The sequence below is a fragment of the Oreochromis aureus genome, linkage group 6 (assembly GCF_013358895.1).
Source record: "Oreochromis aureus strain Israel breed Guangdong linkage group 6, ZZ_aureus, whole genome shotgun sequence".
In the NCBI taxonomy this organism is placed as follows: domain Eukaryota; kingdom Metazoa; phylum Chordata; class Actinopteri; order Cichliformes; family Cichlidae; genus Oreochromis; species Oreochromis aureus.
This window is the reverse complement of record NC_052947.1, coordinates 42,450,426-42,471,028: the sequence shown is the minus strand read 5'-3', so window position 1 is coordinate 42,471,028 and position 20,603 is coordinate 42,450,426. Positions and strand designations below refer to the sequence as shown.

Sequence of the window (20,603 nt, the reverse complement as noted above, 5' to 3'; positions counted from 1 at the left end):
TTTAAAATAAACCACGAACCTGCTTGAATAACTTTTCATCTATATATTCAGAGTGGAATTTATTTTTACTGACTCCTCATGGCTAAAGTTGAGCTTCTAAGGCGGTTATAAATGTATTTCTGTAAATGTTTTCAGTCAAACATTAACTTCCAATTATGAAAGTTATAATGTTTCCTGAAGAAATGCATGAAGCATTATCTTGAGACAATATTTCATCCTGAAATTCATGTGTTTCTAACATTAACATGGGTATTTGTAGACACAGGTTTATAATTTGTTACTTGTTTGATACAGATGTGATGGTTCCAGTACCAGAGCCTTGCCCCATCATGTTTTACCAGCAGATGCTTCAATCAAACTTCCAGGACAAGTTCACGTGTGCACAAGAAGGTTGGACAGAAGATAAACAGCGTCTGGCTGATATCTACACAGAGCTGTACATCACAGCTGGGTATGATGTACATATCAACACACAGCATGAGGTCCGGCAGATTGAAAAGGCATGGAAGCCAGCAGAACCAGAGAAATCTATTAGACCCACAGACATGTTCAAACATCCTTCAGGAGACTACAGACCCATCAAAACAGTGATGACCAATGGAATCGCAGGAATTGGAAAAACCTTCCTTGTTCACAAGTTTGTTTTGGACTGGGCTGAACAAAGATCCAATCAAGATGTGCATCTGATTTTCCCCTTCACCTTCCGTCAGCTGAATCCACTGAAGGGAGAAAAGTTCAGTTTGGCAGAGCTCATTCATGAATGCATCCCAGAAACTGTAGGCATCCCACAGGACGCTCTGAATTACATCTTTACAGATGTTCAGTCATCAGGAATCACCAACTATGACAAGAGTAAATTCAAACTTCTGTTTGTGTTTGATGGGCTGGATGAGAGCCGCCTTCATCTCGACCTTCATTCTGAAGACATTCGCTCTGTCGATGTAACAAAGGCAACTAAAACAGATGTCTTGCTGAGGAAACTCATCAATGGGAAACTGCTACGCTCTGCTCGCATTTGGATAACCACAAGGCCTGCAGCAGCCAATCAGATCCCTCGAGAGTTTATCAGCAGTACAACTGAGGTCAGAGGGTTCACTGACCCACAGAAAGAGGAGTACTTCAGGAAGAGATTCAAAGGTAAGGAGCAAGCTGACAAACTCATCTGCCATATCAAAACAACAGCAAGCCTCCACATCATGTGCCACATCCCAGTCTTCTGCTGGATCACTGCAACAGTTCTGGAAGATGTGTTGAAAACCAGAGAGGGAGGAGAGCTGCCCAGGACTTTGACTGAGATGTACGCAGAGTTCCTGGTGTTTCAGATAGATCGGACAAAGGAAAAGTATGGCCCAGAGAAGAGCATTCAATACATTAAGTCATTAGCAAAACTGGCCTTTGAGCAGCTGGAAAAGGGCAACCTGATCTTCTATGAGAAGGATCTGAGAGAGAGCGGCATTGATTTCAGTGAAGCCTCGGTGTGCTCAGGAGTGTTCACAGAGATCTTCAAAGAAGATCGAGGAAGGAAAGGAAAGACAAGATGTTTAGCCATCGTCCATCTGAGCGCTCAGGAGTTTCTGGCTGCTCTTTATGTGAGGATGTCGCTTATAAATAGCAACAAAAATGTGATGCTTTCACCACCACTGTCTCTGAAAAACCTTCGACTGCTTTTCAGTAAAATATCTTCAAAGAAGATCAACAAAATTTCCATTGACAGGGCCTTACAGAGTTCAAATGGACACCTGGACTTGTTCCTTCGCTTCCTTCTGGGTCTTTCTCTGCAGACCAATCAGGATAAACTACAGAGCCTACTGAAAAAAACAGACTGTCGGTCGAAAACCAACCAGAAAACAATCCAGTATATCAAGGAGAAGCTCGGTGAGAATCTGTCTCCAGAGAGAAGCATCAATCTTCTCCACTGTCTGAATGAACTAAATGATCGTTCTCTAATAGAGGAGACCCAACAGTATCTAAGTTCAGGAAGCCTTTCTACATATGAACTTTCCCCAGCTCAGTGGTCAGCTTTGGTCTTCATTTTACTGTCATCAGAAGAACATCTGCATGTTTTTGACCTGAAGAAGTACTCTGCTTCAGAGGAGGCTCTTCTGAGGCTTTTGCTAGTGGTCAAAGCCTCGAAAACAGCTCTGTAAGTACATAGATAACAAGAATTAGAACATTTCTTAAAACACTAGGACTGTTCACTAAACGCTAAACTAAACAAAACCCATGATTTGACAATTGTGAAAACAATGGCAACACATTAAAACACCAGCAACATCAACTTTGACTATAGACAGTTTTAAATCTTTTGGTCAGATTATTAACTTTAGATAATGGAATCTAAAATTCCCATGGGAATTTAAAGTGGCATTATTAAACTGTTTGATCCTGCAATCAACCATCCTTATATCTGAACAAGTAAAACCTCTTTGGAGGTCTCTTTTTTTATACCTCAAGATGTTACAAATGTTTTGTTAATTCATTTCAAGGCTGAGCAACTGCAATTTGTCAGAAAGAACCTGTGAAGCTCTGTCTTTGGTACTAAGCTCACAGGTCTCCAGTCTGACAGAGCTGAACCTGAGTAACAATGACCTGAAGGATTTAGGAGTGAAGCTGCTATCTGCTGGATTGGAAAGTCCACACTGTGCACTGAAAATTCTCAGGTAAAGATTTAACTTCAGTCGAAGTTGAATTTTGTTTTGGCAAAGACTGTTTCTTCGCATCACGATTTCTTTCCAAACTATTATATATTGAATGTATGACAAAAGCAGTTGACTCTCTGCATTGTTTGGATGGAGAGATCGGCGCTGAGATGGGGCCAGAGGACGGGCCATTTGCCTACAGTAGGTGGCTCAGTAAGGCAGCAGTGCCATGGCTGCAACCTGGGGCCACTGGAGGGGAGGCTTGCATCGTGGAGCAGGTGGTGGTGGTGGAACAATTCATCGCCGGGCTTCCAGCAGAAACTGCAGGGTGGGTCCGCTGCCACCACCCAGCTGGCTTGGATGCTGCTGTGACTTTGGCGGAGGAATTCTTCTCTGTGCGGCTGAGGCAGCAGAGCAGCCACAGATGGTCCCCGGGAGCTGATCCGTTACTGCTCTGAGGTGGAGGCTCCGGGGAACTTCAACACCGCGGCACAGACAGAATTCCCTCTGCTCTCTCCCCCCATGTCCTGGTAGGTGCAGACATGACACCTCACTCACCAGGAGCCACATGAGCGCCGGGGCAGGCGTGTTGGAGGTGCAGGCAACCGGGACATGACTGCTGGGAGTGCTCGCTTTTTCACCACACTGGATTTAACCAAGGGCTACTGGCAGACTGCCTGGTCTGCAGAGTCCAAAGATAAGACGGCCTTCTCCACTCTGTACAGTTTGTCACACTTCCGTTCGGAGCCCCTGCCACTTTCCAACGCCTCGTGGGCCGGGTGCTGCGGCCGCACACTGCCAACAGCACCATGGCGCATTCAGAGATGCGCCACGGTGCTGTTGGCCAATACGGTGCTGGCTGAAACTGTGCTACTGTTGGCCAAAGACAAAGGAAGAGGAAAGACGGAAGGGATCTTAGGAGGCAGTCAGAGAGAAGGAAAGTCAGGAGTGTGGAGGTGAGAGTTGGGACTTTGAAGTAGAGCTACGACAGGTAAATGGAGAGCTGGCTGATAATATAAAGAGAGGGCAGGTGTATATATGTATAGAGGAGAGCAGGTTGAATTGAAGGCCAGGAGCATGGTGCAGATTAGAAGAAAGGCTGAGATGGTCTGAGCATATGCACGGGAGGGAGGGTGGATATACTGGACAACAGATGATGAAGATGGAGGTGCCAGCCAGGAGACTCTTGCATCACTTCCTCCTAGGAACAGGCACCCGTTGTATTTGGACAGGATTTAATTCTGTCAGGGTTTCTGGGTCGTTGACCCAGTATTTTCAGTTCGTCCTCATTGTTTATCTTCTGCCTGTTTCACTTCCTGTTTTATTGTGTTAACCTTGGTCCATGTGCATTATGTTCAGTCCTCTTCCCATTTATCGTTAGTTCATTATGTTCAGCTGTGTACTCACCAGTTTCTAATCACTCCTCACTCAGCCTGTGTATTTATGTTCCTCAGTTCAACCAGTCCAGTGTCGTGTCATTGATGTTCTCGTGATGTTAATGTCGTATGTTCAGATCAGTCAGCCAGCCATTCAGTTCTTCAGTCAGTCGTCCACTCAGTCAGCCATTTCAGTTCGTGTTCTGTTCATCCAGCCTGCTTTCAATAAACCCCGATCATCCTGCACCGTGAGTCCAGCGTTTGGGTCATCCTTTCCTCGCCTCCACACACGACACCCCTGACAGAATGACACGACCAGCTTTTGACCCAGCGGACTCGGACCTTTTTGAGCGGCAGGAGGCAGCGCTCTCCATTTGGACGGAGAAGCTCAAGGGAAAGAGCGGCTCTTGCGAGCAAGAGCACATCTTCGAGGAACTCGCCTGGCTCTGGGCGGGCCTCGGAGATGCCGCGCGTTCCCCACCTGCTGCCTCACCTGCACCGGAGCATTCGCCCGCGGAGAGTGGACGTTTCACGCCGCTGCAGCCGTTCCCTCTCTCGCGGGTCCGCTCCTCGCTCACACGCCATCTGCCTCATTCACCGGACCTTCAACCTCGCCACGGCACAGCGGCTCCGCCTCCCACCTCGGCTCAACAGAGGCTCCCGCGCCAGAGGCTTGGATGTGTACCCGCCCGCTTCCTCTTCCCGGAGAAAGCGGCGCACGCCATAAAATTGACTATTTCCAGCAATTCCGGTGGTGAGTTCCAGTGACTGTTTTCCACCCTCATTCGATTCCTCATTTAAAACCACCGATGAACCCATCTCTGATTCATGGGATGTTTCCCTCCTGGAGGATTCTGTGGACTGGGAGGATTTTTTCTGTTCTGCTCCCCCAAAGACTGTAAATAGTGATGGCAGAGAGACCAGACTAAAACCCGTTAGACCTGTCAGTGTCACTCACCCAGTTGTTATTTCCACTCCTATCAGCCAACCCCTACACCCACACCTGTGCCAGCTCCCAGGAGGAGGGCAGCTGCGACCCAGTCTACCTCCACACCCGCTCCTGTTTCTCGGGTGGGGTGACTGGTGTCCAGCCACCTCCGTGCCTGTCCCAGCGCCTAGGCTGAAGGCAGCTAGAACCCAGCCTGACCTCCCTAGAGTCTCGGAAGAGCTAGCCTCTCCATCTGCTACTTCACCTCTTCATCCACCTCCTGATCCAGCCTTTCACGCCCTCGCATTATCACTGGTTAGGCTAGCTGAGGTTTCTCCTGCTCAGGCACCAGCTTTACTAGCCCAGGCTGTAGCTTTATCTCCGTCACTAGCTCAGTCTGTAGCTCAGCCATTAGCCACGCTCACCTCAGCTCCGTCGTCAGCCACACTCACCTCAGCTCCGTCATCAGCCACACCCACCTCTGTTCATCCCTCAGCTCCCTCTCCTGCTGTTCAGCCTCCAGCCCAGTCAGCTCCCTCTCCTGCCGTTCAGCTCCCGGTCCAGCCAGTTCACTCTCCTGCTTTTCAGCTCCCAGTCCAGCCAGTTCACTCTCCTGCTGTTCAGCTCCCGGTCCAGCCAGTTTACTCCCCTGTAGCTCAGTCACCTGCTCTCGTCCAGTCACCTGTAGCTCAGTCACCTGCTCCACTCCAGTCACCTGTAGCTCAGTCACCTGCTCCACTCCAGTCAGTAGTACAGCCTGCTCCACTCCAGTCAGTAGTACAGCCTGCTCCACTCCAGTCAGTAGTCCAGCCTGTAGTCCAGTCTCCTCCTGTCCTCCAGTCTTCCATGGCTCAGCCTCCTCCTGTCCTCCAGTTTCGTCCTCTCCAGTCTTTCCCTGTTCCCCAGTCGCCCGTCCTCCAGTCAGTTCAGTCTGTCGCCCAGCCTTCTGTCGCCCAGCCTTCTGTAGTCCAGTCACTGATTCACCATCCATTCCAGTTCCCGGACCCGAAGCCACAGCGTCCAGAGCCAGCTGTGAGCTCTCCCGGTCTGCAGCCAGGGGTTTCCGCACCCGCTGGCCCGGCCGCTCCTCAGCCAGGGGTTTCCGCACCCGCTGGCCCGGCCGCTCCTCAGCCAGGGGCCTCCGCGCCTCCTGGCCCAGCCTGTCTCCAGCCAGGGGCCTCCGCGCCTCCTGGCCCAGCCTGTCTCCAGCCAGGGGCCTCCGCGCCTCCTGGCCCAGCCTGTCTCCAGCCAGGGGCCTCCGCGCCTCCTGGCCCAGCCTGTCTCCAGCCAGAGGCCTCTGCGCCTACTAGCCCTGCCTGTCTCAAGCCAGAGGCTTCCGCACCTATTGACTCTGCAGCTGTTGCTCCATCACCGCCGGCTCCCATGCAGTTGCCTGGCACAGCCTTGGCCTCGGCTTCTGCTCCGCCTGGTCCAGACTCAGCTTCGCCTGGTCCTGCGGCTGCCACGCCGCCGCCCGAGCCTGCACCTCGGAATCGCTGGCCACTTTCCAGGCCAACAGCTGGACGTCATCGCCAGCGTGGTCGACCACCGGACCTCCTCAGTGGCCGCCGCCGTCTTCCTCGCGGCCGCCCACCGGACCTCCTCAATGGCCGCCGTCGTCTTCCTCGCGGCCGCCCACCAGATCACCTCCAGCGTCGCCGCCGGCCGCGTGGCCGCCCACCTGAACCGTCTAGTCTCGGCCACCGGCCGCGTGGCAGCCCACCTGAACCGTCTAGTCTCGGCCACCGGCCGCGTGGCCGCCCACCAGAACCGTCTCGTCTCGGTCACCGGCCGCGTGGCTGCCCACCAGAACTGTCTTTGTTTTGGACTCCGTCCCTCCGTCCTAGGCCCCCTCCGCCCGCCCTGTCTCGGTTTTTTCTTTCGGCCGTCGGGTGCCGGCCTTTGAAGGGGGGGGTACTGTCAGGGTTTCTGGGTCGTTGACCCAGTATTTTCAGTTCGTCCTCATTGTTTATCTTCTGCCTGTTTCACTTCCTGTTTTATTGTGTTAACCTTGGTCCATGTGCATTATGTTCAGTCCTCTTCCCATTTATCGTTAGTTCATTATGTTCAGCTGTGTACTCACCAGTTTCTAATCACTCCTCACTCAGCCTGTGTATTTATGTTCCTCAGTTCAACCAGTCCAGTGTCGTGTCATTGATGTTCTCGTGATGTTAATGTCGTATGTTCAGATCAGTCAGCCAGCCATTCAGTTCTTCAGTCAGTCGTCCACTCAGTCAGCCATTTCAGTTCGTGTTCTGTTCATCCAGCCTGCTTTCAATAAACCCCGATCATCCTGCACCGTGAGTCCAGCGTTTGGGTCATCCTTTCCTCGCCTCCACACACGACACCCCTGACAAATTCAAAAACATGTGAAACTGAAAAGATACAAAATTCAGAAATGTCACATAAACATTAGCTTGGATTGGACTTCTTTCGATTGACATATAAAACACTTAAAACATTTCCAAATGACTTCAATAATATCATATACCCTGTCTGACAAATGAAACTTACCTATATTGCCACTCAAAGGGATTAAACGGAGTGGATGGCTTTAGATTGGAGGGAACACATCATGGCTGTGTCCCAATCCAGCGACCGCACACTTCGGAGTACGCGTAGTTCATGTACTACGTACGGTGCGTACTAGGAAGTACGAGAAGTGCGGATGTGAGAGGCTTGTGAAATGAGATGGTCTAGCCTTCGTCACGCTTCTGAGGTTGCCTTGCAGCCATGATACTAACCGTGAGAAACGTTTCATACAGCTTTGTTTGACAGAAATGAAGGAGAAAAAATGTTTTTTTGTTCACTCATTTTTTTTATGACCTCACTTTGATTAGTTCAGTATCTGCGGCTGAGATCACGGTACTGTAAACTAGAGATGGACCGATCCGATATTACGTATCGGTATCGGTCCGATACTGACCTAAATTACTGGATCGGATATCGGTGAAAAATAAAAAATGTACTCCGATCCATTAAATATCAAAAAAAGCATCTCACAAAACTTGCAACACGGCGTAACTCGGCTCATAACCGTAGCACGTTGGAGCAGTGTGCATCATGTGATAGAGCGGCTGTGTGTATTTGTAGCCTCAACCAGCATTTCATCTCTGAGGAAGTGATCCCAGAGAGAAGTAAAGCAAGTGTGTAAGTTCATCTCTGAATGTTTGTAAAGCATTCCCATGTTAAGCTTAACAACCGATATATGGAGCGACTGCCTGTCTCTCTCCCTCACCTTCCTGCCGCTACTTCAATCGTGAAACTGCTTAACGATCAGCTGATCGGCTTTTCTGTCGGGAGTCCGTCTCTCTTCTTTGTTTTTGGCCCACTTCGCGCCAGAAAGAGGAAACCAGCGGCTGAACAACAGCAGCACGTTTAAGCTTGATAAGCTGTTGTTAGAATTTATTTAATATTACTTTCTACATCAGGATCCTTTTCTACGTAGCTGACGGCTGGTAACTGTGCAGGGGCGGATCTAGCAAAGTTTAGCCAGGGGGCCGATAGGGCATTAACAGGAAAAGGGGCACAAAGACATACTTTTCTTTCTTATTCTCATTTAAAATATGTAGCTTTTAATAAATAATTATCTGAATCTTACACCAAAAGTTTTAATCTGATGTAAAATGTATAGAAGTCCATTACTATATATAGTAACTCTTAAGTCTATATACCCTAGTAAGCTATAGTACTTTTTCCTTTGGGAAGGTACCGTCTGTGAATTCTGCAATTCTGTAGAAGAAAGATTTTGAATCTATTTAATTATTCTTGAAAAATAATTTGTTTCTGTGCATTTTTTTTCACCCTGCATCAAATTAAAGTTGATTACATCGATTAAGCATCATGAGGTGGAGGGTGGGTGGTTCCCTATTTTTTTTTTTTTTTTTTTTTTTTTTTGCTGGGAGTTTGCAACCCTATTAGTTAGGTTGCTTAATATTTCTGCTAAGTACTCTTTAAAATACCAGAATAGGGAGGATGGAGCAGGTTTAAGTTAGGTTTTAAGTTAGGTAAGGTTTATTAGATTGATCAGTGTTGCTGAACTATGAAATATTTTGGGTGCAGTGTATTTTTTACACACAGGTATAACAGAATAGCTTTAGTGTTGTTGTTTATTTAAACTTGAGTATGAACTTATACAAAATGCAGCAAGATATTAAAAAAAACAGTTTTATTGATTAAAAAACACAATATCGGATTCATATCGGTATCGGCAGATATCCAAATTTATGATATCGGTATCGGTATCGGACATAAAAAAGTGGTATCGTGCCATCTCTACTGTAAACACATGATTGTTATGTTTTGTTTCATTTTGTCACAGTGTATATACAGATGTATTATATATAAGAGACAAATATTGTTCGTTTAATATGTTGGCATTACTAAATTTGGCTCAATGCTTACATATATGTGTAAAAAGCAAATGTACGAGCTGTGATAACTGTGTCTGATAGAATGAAGAGTAGACTGATATATTAAATATTCCTTTATTGGGTGAGAAAATCAGACCATGTCATAACTGCTTTAAGTCATACAGAATAGATATCAGAGCCTTAAACAGGCTGACTTCTGCTAAATGGGTCAAACTGGGCAGAAAGTATACAAACACATAACATCCTTATAGAATATGATGTAACACTATAGAACAACTTACCTCAGAATATATAAAGCATATAAACAATTACAGCAATATGATGCAACAAACACAGCAGTGCTACTAATCCAAAATACTCAAAGCTTCATAGAACTGAAACAAACATTTATTTTTAGCTCCATTCTGCTGCTGATACATACTTTAGGTTTCTGAATATTAAACTTGTTGCTGCCTTTCATAGTGTGTAACTTGAAGGCCCTGAGTACTTTCTCCCACACTGAAAACACTGGGATGATAACATTATTTGAACACTACCTAATAAGACTGATTCAGGACTGACAATTAGTTATGTTAAACTTTCCTAGCAGTCCTTCACAAACAGGGAACAGTCTGTCTATTCTCTCCATCTGTCAGCTGCTGCTGGCTCTTCCTCCTCCTCTTCCTCACACACTGCTGAGTTTGTCCTGGTGGATCATCAGGGTGCAAAGCCTCACAGATGATGTGCAGCAGTGGGTCCCTCAGTCTGTCCTCACTCTGGACACTTGCAGTTGTCACACATGGAAATCAAATGTGTGATAAGCTGCAGGATTCAAACACAAGTGTAACTTATAAATACATGTTCATACTTTTATTCCACAATCAGAGAGACAGAAACAGAGAGAGAGTGCAGGACAGACAGACAGGTGACAGTCTCAGGTGTACACACTGCTACAAAACAGCACAAGAGAAGGAGGATTTAGTGTTTGTGTTATTACGAGTGCTAAACAAGAAGAGTTCCCAGATGGTCCAGTGGACACATGTGTGACTCCTGTGATTAAAGCATCTTTCTTTCAGCTTAACGAGTGAACCGTCAGCTCGTTCAAACACACGTTAAAGTCCGTTTGGCTCGACACCACCGAACAGAGGCAGCAATATAACATAGCTAACATTAACAGTGCAGTGAATCCTGCTTGTGCCATGATATTCAGGACTGCAAACCGAGCAGCATCACTGACTTTCAGCTTGTTGTGTTTGTGGATTTATGACTGACTTTAATTATCCATAAAATCATCACATTCTCTGTAAGATTAAGGTCAACGATTGAACGGTGTATATTTTAAAGTAAAGGCTTTAAAACCAAGTTAACGCACAAAGTACTAACGTCGCTAATGTCACATAACTTTGCCGACATGTGGCCAACAGTAATTAGTGTGAATGCTTGACAAACATTCACAGTATTGTTCTTCTAATCTTTATTCTATTTTATTATTAGTGTGAATGCTTGAAAAGCAGTCACAGTATTGTTCTTCTAATCTTTATTCTATTTTATTATTAGTGTGAATGCTTGAAAAGCATTCACAGTATTGTTCTTCTAATTAGTGTGAATGCTTGTAAAGCATTCACAGTATTGTTCTTCTATTCTTTATTAGTGTGAATGCTTGTAAAAGCATTCACAGTATTGTTCTTCTGTTTCTCTTTATTAGTGTGAATGCTTGTAAAAGCATTCACAGTATTGTTCTTCTAATCTTTATTATTATATATTCCGTACGTTTTTTGGCATCTAACTCCTTCAAAACCGTTCAACTTAGAAAAACCATTCAAACACCGTTAGATTCCTCTTCTTTTGGACATGACTGCTTCTACTTTTCTCATTTTTAACATTTATATTTTTAATTTTATTCAACTTTTTTCAACAAAAATTTCCCATGTATTTCAATGGGGAGACCCTTCAAATTCTTCTTCAACTCACTCCTCTTTAAACTGTATCTACTTCCATATACGTTGACATAGAACCACCATTCAATCTTTAAAACGAAGACAAGACATTCAATTATTCAACTTGTATTTATCTTTTCAATATCTATTATACTTTTTCTTCAGTTCCAGTTTAAGTTTCATGATGTTTTTTCAGCCGTTTCAGAGTTTATAATGGGTGTGTATGGGACGGAATGTTGGGGCTAGAGTGAGACAGCTCAACTGCTAGAGTGAGAGGAGCAAAAAAATTAATCTTAAAATATTTTTTAAAACTGCTGCTGTGTCCACGGCGTTTGGTCTACAGGTCTGATTTTACCCTCAAAACGTAGCCATCGCTGCCCTCTTTCATCCAATGTGTTTACTATTGTACTAGGTGTTATGGTTCTTTCATAAATGTCACCAATGGACAGCCTCCTCCCTCCAACTCCTCCATAGACTCTAATGTTAAAATGGCTCAGAAGGTTCGTTTGAAAATCAGAAGTACAGGCTGTCTTTACACTGTCACCACGTCCATAAAATAAACTCCACAAGCATGAAAACTGAGAATTTGGTAGACTGGATATTGCTGCAACTCATGGCAATACAAGTTGTCGTTTTCTTTTGGGAACGATTTGTTTCGGGCTGACTTTTCTGTTCATTTTAAGCAGCAAAAGTGAGGCGCATGTCTGTGTGCGTGTGTATGGAGCCATTGGGTGCAGTCACTATAGCAACCAGGCTCACACCTGCCTGCCTAACGAGCTCTGTCTCTCACTGTGCCAAGATTCATCTTAAACACTTCTCTTTCAACTGCTGCTGTGTCCACAGTGTTTGCTCTACAGCCATCATTTTACCCTCAAAACGTAGCCATCGTTGTTCTCTTTCCAACAGCGTGTCTTTCAAAGCTCAGAGATGTAAGCCTTTAAAACTGTGTGGATCCAAGTGGAGGGATCACATTTTAGTCATTCAGTGATTCAAAAAATATGAACTTTTAATATTCATTCAGATGTTTTCTGACTCTAAATTTTATTTTGTCATTACTCAGCTTTTTCTAATTTACATTTAAAACATTTTCAGCTATTTTCCAACTTCTTCTGTGTGATTGTCAGATTTCAGCATTCACACTGCAGTTTCTTCAGAAAATGCACTTTCTAGTGTTTTAATGTTCTTCATTATTAAACATTTGTACATAAATCAGTGACATAATACTCAGTACTTACTTTCGAAAGTTTACTCTTCGGCTCCTCCACTTCAGCCGTCTGCCGTATTTGTCGGCAAAATTATCCACACCCACCGCCGCGCTATGAATTGTGGAATATGTGGGATCACGAAGTGTACACCGGACCACACTTCAAATTTGGAGAAATCGACGGCGCATTTGGAGTACACTTCGGATTGGGACAGCCGTCGTCGCATCGCTGTGACAAAATAGGTCTCAAAATGCATACTTAGAAGCGTGCGGTCGCTGGATTGGGACACAGCCCATGGCCCTTTCTCAATTCTCATGTACGCAAGTCCGTACTCGCGTTCTCGGTGAGTACGGACTTGCTGAGAATGCAAGTACGGACTTGCAATTTATACAATCGGAACACCAGCGTACTTGATGATGTCACAGGTCCGGAGTTTTTACTGCCGTCCCCTCTTAATTTAACTGTGAGTAATATGTTATGAAGCTTAACTTTAATCTCAGCCAAACCGATTTACTCAGGAACAAATAAAACACTGAAATAAACCAACTATTAACATTTAGAAGTGATCTAAGTGACTTATTTATCATGTTTAACCTCAGCAGCGAAATCTCTATTAATAAAACTAGTGTACATGTATGCCTTAATAAAAACAAACAGGTGAGATGTTAGAACACTTTTATTTTTATTTTAGTGGACACTCAATACAATAGACAGCTGCTGGGGTTTGGGTTTGTTTAACCTGAGTATCGAAAAGACCGCACAGGGGAGGGGTTAAAAACGATTTGCCGAGAGTCCGCTGTTCTCGCCGGCTCTAGTGATCCTCGACCTCGTTGTCTGCTATGGAGCTGGCGGGTCACAGACATCTCCGAAAACGTCGGAGCACATTTGGAAATATATGATATCTTGATAAATCGAGCAGATATTTGAAGCTTACACAGCTACACTCTCGCTGGAAAATAACTTAAAAGTTTATTTTGTGACCCAGAAAGAGTAATATTTAAAAGTTTTTAGCCGCACTCGTCCACCATTGCCGCGTTTGAGTTTTGGACGAAATGCATTCTGGGATATTTAGCTGTACCAAGTCCACACAAGTCACCACCGATGCATGCTTGATAAAGCAGGCGGAGCGAGAACACATCCGGGAATTTTTCGCATTCTCGGCTTGATGCGTACTTTGAATTGGAACAGTACTTGGTCTCCGACTGATGACGTATCACCAGTACACGAGAACGCAAGTACGCACAAGTACGCATATTGAGACAGGCCCCATGTCTTGCTTCACTCATGAGCAAACACTTTCTATCACAATTCTTCTAATAACTAATTGGCTCAACATAGCAAACTGTGTGAACCTGCGCCCCCTGTAGGCCTGGAGAAATAACATAAAAACAGTTCAAGTAGATACACAGTCATTCTGTTTCTAAAAACTGAGTGGTTATGAGAGGATGATCAACATATGAAGACATTACAAAGTTTTGTAATTCTTGTTTTGTACTCACTCAATGGAAATATATGTGTTTCATGAGGTGGATGAGTGACAGACCATAAAAATTATTTTCAAATTACTCTGGATGTGGCCTGACCATAACAGAAATGATACTAATATGAAATAATAATAGATATAATAATAGAAATAATATGTCATTCTTTATTTCCGGTTGTGTCCAGGCTGTCAGGCTGTCAGATCTCAGAGGAAGGCTGTATCTGTCTGGGCTCAGCTCTGAAATCCAACCCCTCACACTTAAGAGAGTTGGACCTGAGCTACAACCATCCAGGAGACCTAGGGGTGAAGCTACTGACTGCCGGACTGAAGGATCCACAGTGGAGACTTGACAGTCTCAGGTATGGAGTCTACTGTTAAACTCACATGCTCTCTTGCAAAAAGATCCTCGATAACGAGGAAGCTTCTGAAGGTTCATTCTGGCTTTATTTCTTCCTGCAGCCTGGAGCATGGTGGAGAGCAAAGGCTGAAACCTGGTCTGAAAAAGTGTAAGCATGTTTTTATTCTGCATCATTACAAACTAGTCACATTTCTGCTAAATGTCTCTCACTACATTGGTGAAAAACTCAGCGGTAAACATGTGAACATGTGACATGTCACATGTTCACATGTTTACTGATGCATCAGCTGCTCACGTCATAGTATCTGTCACTCGTGACAACACCGTGGTAGCACAAGGCTGGAAGTGTCTTGATGCATGCTCAATCATCCAGGTAAGTAAATCTCCAAAAGTTGATTCTGTTCATCTGGACGTTTTCAGTGGGAGAAACGTTTTGTCACTCATCCAGGTGACTTCTTCAGTCTCAGCTGACTGCAGGTTTCCAACCTTATAAACAGGACATTTGTACAATGACTGAAACCAGCCCACTGAAGGAACAATGGGCTGGGAGGTCAGTTCCTTCATCATAATTATGCAATATCTCATGACCATTGATCAACAACCACTGATCACAGCCCACTGATCAATGGCCATGAGTACCATTCACAGAGAGTTGGGGAATGGCTGCAATTACAGCATTGTAAGATGGTGACAGATGTACCCTTAGGCCCCCTCCTCGACTCAGAGATGGTCTTTCCCTTTTCACGTAAATGGCCTCCTTGACTCCACGCTCAAACCAGCGTTCCTCCCTGTCCAGGATGTGTACATCCTCATCATTGAAAGAGTGTCCACTGGCCTGTAGGTGTAAATAAACTGCAGAGTCCTGGCCTGACGAGGTCGCTCTGCTGTGCTGTGCCATCCGCTTCGCCAGAGGTTGTTTGGTTTCCCCGATGTATAGTCCTGGCAATCCTCCGGGCACTTAACAGCGTACACTATGTTACTCTGTTTGTGTCGGGGGCAGTGTTGGGTAAGTTACTTTAAATTAGTAACTTAGTTACATTACTAGTTACTTCTCTAAAAAAGTAACTCAGTTACTTCAAGTTACTCGTTACTTTCAAAGTAACTAGTTACTAGGGAAAGTAACTTTGGTTTTACTCAGAATTCTCTTGTTAATGTGTTGCTTCCGTAACTGGATACCCAGCCAGATTGCCAGTCTTCTAGCTTGCTTACTTGCCACAAGTGCACTGTGCCACCTACCAATAGAAAGGAAAAAATAATGTGCACATTTCCACGAGAGAAATCCCACGCCTGGACCGTCGTTGACCGCCGCCATGATTCTAGCCTGCTTTTTACATCCAACACAAAAACTGCAGTCGTGGTGCTTTTGATTGTACTCAGAACTTGGAAATTCTGCCTTCTGAATAGGAAGATGTAGGTAACACCAGACTGCAGATGAGCTGCATACAGAGCTGGACTGGGACAAAAAAATCGTCCCGGCATTTTGACTAGAGACCGCCCACCATTATAGGAAAAATCATAAAGCCTTTGAATGAAAATAAACACTGTTGTGACAGTGATGTACACTGTTCTGATGGTATATATGTATCAATCTATCAATTGTTTGTTGTAAGACTCAGATAATTATTTTTTTAAAAGCGAGACATTTTAAATGAGAATAATAAAGAAAAGTATTTCTTTGTCCCCCCTCTTTCCCTGTTAATGCCCTACCTGGCCCCCTGGCAACACTTTGCTGGACCCGCCCCTGCACAGTTACCAGCTGTCAGCTACGTAGAAAAGGATCCTGGTGTTATTTGTCTCTCAGAAACAGTTCATAACTTCCCTTCAACTCATTCATGTCACCTAACAGGTAAACCTGTTTCTCCATCACCTGTTCAGCTCTGATGATTCAGTAAGGACATCTCCTGGTTTCATCTTCATGTTTCCCTCTCACCAGATAACCAAACTGATATCATGACCAGCAGCTTTACAGCTGTGGCTCCAGCAAACATCAGCTGATACTAGAAATTAATATTAAATAAATTCTAACAACAGCTGATCAAGCTTAAACGTGCTGCTGTTGTTTAACGCGACATCCGCTGGTTTCCTCTTTCTGGCGCAAAGTGGGCGATAAACAAACAAGAGAGAAAAGCCGATCAGCTGATCATTGATCAGTTTCGTGATTGAAGTAGAAACAGGAGAGAATGAGAGAAGAAGAGGCAGCTGTGCAGCTTCAGCTTTGTGTCTTTTTCATTGTAGCTGAAGTCCGGGACAAACTGTTCCTTTTCACCTCAGTACGAAACGCATAATATTTTCTCTGAATACCAGACGATTCTGTTTTTTACAGGACGGTTGGAAACTCTAATAATTAACCGTATGAACAAAATAAAGTTCAACATCAGTAACATAGCACCCACCCAGCTGTATAGAAACTCCGTCATGCTAGCTAGCACGCAGATACGAAAATGTCAGCATACCGAAAATAAACTCCACCTAAACTTGGTTTATATCTGACTCCGATAGACTGCAGGTCATAACTTCTTACCTGAAGTTCAGTTCACCTGACACGCGGACCGGACGGCCGCTTGGTCTCTCCTCTTGCCTCCCTTTTCCTTCATTCACCTGCTGGCTTCCACCACTTGCTAATGTTATTGAATCTGTGGAAGCTCCGCGATAGCCACCACACGAAGTAACGAGTAACGAGCCTATCTAAATCCCAGTAACGAGTAACGCGTTCCTGGTTTTGGCATAATAACTAGTTACCGTGCTCGTTACCACAATAATAACGTAGTTACTGTAACGCGTTACTTAATAACGCGTTAGTCCCAACACTGGTCGGGGGACCCGATCCTTGGGGTGGACCAGTTTTTGGTGCAGCGTGTTTTGGGGCCACAGAGACTCGGTAAAGAGAGGCGATCACTTCTATTATCCCCAGAGAGGGAAAAGATCAATTGGACTGTGGAAATTACTGACCTGCAAGTGTATTAAATACTGACTATAAATTGAGATTGGAATCAGTATTACCAGACGTAATTGTTGTTGCCATTGCACTGTGTTGACGATAAAATTTGGGCTGTTCTTTCTGGGCTTCTTTTTTGTTTGTTTGTTTTTGTTTCTATGTGTATGGACAGACTGCAAATCAGTTTCATATTGGGGACAATAAAGTTACCATTGAACAGACCTAATACACAACAAGTAAACAGGTTTTATCAGACAAACTCAGGATAGTATTAGGAGAACACCACACATCATGAAGTGACTCTGCTAATAAGTTTAGCTGCAGAGAAAGCATTCGATTCTGTGAGTCTTTTCTGCATGAACTCATACAGTATCAGCACACTGGCAGCACTATATGATAAACCAAGATCAGTGTGGATCTGACAGACTCATTCTACCTACACAGAGGAGCACTACAAGGATGCTGCGCTCCTCCACTCCTCACCAATGGAAAAAAAAGGAGTAACATCTACTAAAGGAGAGCAGAAAATGGCCTTGTTTGCAGATGTTCTTCTGTTAGCTTTAACACAACCTACCCAAACACTCCCAAAATTGATGACCATGTTAGAATTTGGCTAATATTCTTGGTATAAAATTAATAGTATACATAAACTAAGGTTTACTTTAACCCATCAAAAGAACTAAGAATGCACTATAATTGGAAGTGGGTGAGTCTAGAATGAATGAATAGAATGAGTCTATTAAATGTTTGGGGGTTACCCTGCGGGGTTCTAAAATGTTTGAGGTTCAACATAAAGTCAGATGTTCAAAGGTGGAATCCCCTTTTTGACTTTGAGTTCTCGGATAGAGTCCATCAGGATGAACATTCTCCCACACATGCTTTATTATTTTCAGTGCCTCCCAAGATCGCTAAAACACTTTGAAGAATGGGACAGACTACTTTAGAGATATCTGTGGGAAGAGAGCCAGGGTCAGGTATAAAACACTACAAGGGGGGAAAGGGCCTTCCACACCGACGGGACGATTACTGCGCTGCCCAGATGAGACCATTAGTGCGTATATGTTCACTGTCCTACACATCCGGCTGGAAAGAAATAGAGGGGGCAGCTGTGAAGGTATTCCTGTTATGGCCCTCCTGGCTGATGGTAAACTCCAGGTGAGTTGAAGGTTTCAGAAAAGCCCTGTACTGGATTGTCCATGTAACGCCCTGAAAAGTGTAATTAGTACTTGTAAAGTAGGGGACCCAAACAGAATGTTGAGATGGTGCACCCACGATTCTGACTTTGTTCCCAACAAAAGTGACGACAGATTTGAGGCTCACATGCTATAATTCACTTCTCAGTTTTGCAGCTTTACAAAATAAGTATGGTTTAGAAAAAGCCAGACATTAATGAGACCAGCACAATGTTGTGTTTTCCAGACTTTATACTGGAATTCAGGTGTCTAAACAAGGGAATACAGACTATAAAAGGAAGCAGTGGGAGGCTGAACTAAATGAAACCTGGGAAAAGTCTGCCAGCTTCAGTGGACTTTCACAGATTCAAATACATGGAGAGAGTTCTGTTTGAAGATTCAGAGAAGACATGTGGGCCATGGACATGGCTGTGGACTTTGCCACTCGTGGTCTTCTGGGGATGCCATATTATTAGAGGTTACAGGAAGGAAATCCATAGTCACATAAAATGTGTTTGGTGTTAAGATTCCCTTTAAATGTGAGTGATGTACCACAAAAGTTGAAAAGAAATGATAAAAACTGTTTGGTCTGCTTATGTAAAAAAGCTATTACGAGGAAATGTCTGAAGGTTGAAGCACCTACCACTGAAGAATGGGTTACTATTGTGCATGAAGTTTACATAATGGAAGAGATCACGTTTTGTTTGGGTTCAAAAAGATCAGTTTTACAGGATCTGGTCAAAACAGTCCGACTACGTAACACCTGTAAGATCTGACTTCATGTAAAACCACAGTACTTAACTATTGTTTGTAGCTAACTCTTAATTAAACCTCCACAGTTTTCAGTCTTTCTGTTTTTTTCCATTTGTCACAACCAGTGATGCTTTTCTAACATCAACAACAGAAATAAAAAGAAAATTACAAAATGACCAGACCATAGTCGGTCCCTTTATGTCCCAATAATAACTTGTTAGATTGTATTTATTTAAACATCACTGTCAGTCTGGTGTTAATGATGCTTTGTTTTTATCCCACTCTCAGATTTCTGTGAACTTGCACTGGATGCAAACACAGCAAACAGGAAACTCAAACTGTCAGACAACAACAGGCAGGTGACAGCAGTGACAGAGAAGCAGCCTTATTCTGTTCATCCAGAGAGGTTTGACGTCTGGCTTCAGCTGCTATGTACCTCTGGGCTGACTGGTCGCTGTTACTGGGAGGTTAAGTGGAAAGGATTTGTTTTTATAGCAGTGAGTTACAGGAGCGTCAGAAGGAGAGGAAACAGTTATGACTGCAGGTTTGGAGGGAATGATCACTCCTGGAGTCTGAGGTGTGCTGAAGATGAAAGTTTCTCCGTTTGGCACAATAACAGAGAAACAGCCATCCCCTCCTCTTCCTCCTCCTCCATCTCTCACAGAGTAGCGGTGTATGTGGATCGGCCTGCTGGTATCCTGACCTTCTACAGAATTTCTTCCGGCTCACCGATCCATCTCTACACTTTCCACACCACCTTCAGCAAACCCGTGTACCCTGGGTTCTGGTTAGTGTCACATGGTTCTTCAGTGTCCCTCTGCCCACTGTAGGAGGACGAGTCTTCCATGTGCGGTTGCTGGCAGAAAGGTTTTGATTTTGAATGTTGAACATATGAAGTATGTGTGGGGATGGTCTAACAGATGGCAGAGTGTTAATACAATCATGTGATGTTCTGCTTGTATAATAAAACCTGTACTTCATGTTTTATAAATTCTGTAAACATCAAAAATTGCTCTTTTTAAAATCAGTTTTCTCCTCTCTGCTTACAAACTGTGATTCAAAGCATACAATAAACCACATTATTTGTCATGTGTCATCGTGTGGTTGGCAGCTTTCAGAGGACACGGAGAGAGGAACTTCACTCAGACGGGTTTATTGTTGGAAGTTAGAGAACAAAATGCAAAAGTAACAGAAAACTCGGACTAAACTAGAGTCGAGAACCTACTGGTTGCTAAACCAAAGAAACAGTGCACACACATGGGACAGGTGCGATGATGATGTGACAAAGACCAGAGGGACACTCAGACAATAAGGACGCAGGAGGGAATCAGGGCAGAGAGGACACACCTGGGAAACATGGCTGAAAGGAATCTAAATGATGAAACACAGGAAGTAATAATAATAATACATTTTAGTATAGTATGGTGCTCCAGGAGTATGGGGTGTTTGGCCCATTGCTACGGGA

The 20,603-nt window shown here is 44.4% G+C and overlaps 1 protein-coding gene across 1 annotated transcript in view; it reads left to right on the top strand.

The window, feature by feature from the left end:
- LOC116317885 (NACHT, LRR and PYD domains-containing protein 3-like) overlaps positions 1-20,227 on the top strand; it is a 45,301-nt gene extending 25,074 nt beyond the window's left edge. Inside the window, exons 5-9 of the mRNA XM_031736798.2 lie at positions 295-2,143; positions 2,487-2,660; positions 14,106-14,279; positions 14,380-14,426; positions 19,427-20,227. Of these exons, the coding sequence (XP_031592658.2) occupies positions 295-2,143; positions 2,487-2,660; positions 14,106-14,279; positions 14,380-14,426; positions 19,427-19,968 (2,786 nt within the window). The 3' untranslated portion in view covers positions 19,969-20,227. The remainder of the gene's footprint in view (positions 1-294; positions 2,144-2,486; positions 2,661-14,105; positions 14,280-14,379; positions 14,427-19,426) is intronic.
- Positions 20,228-20,603: the final 376 nt, after the last annotated feature.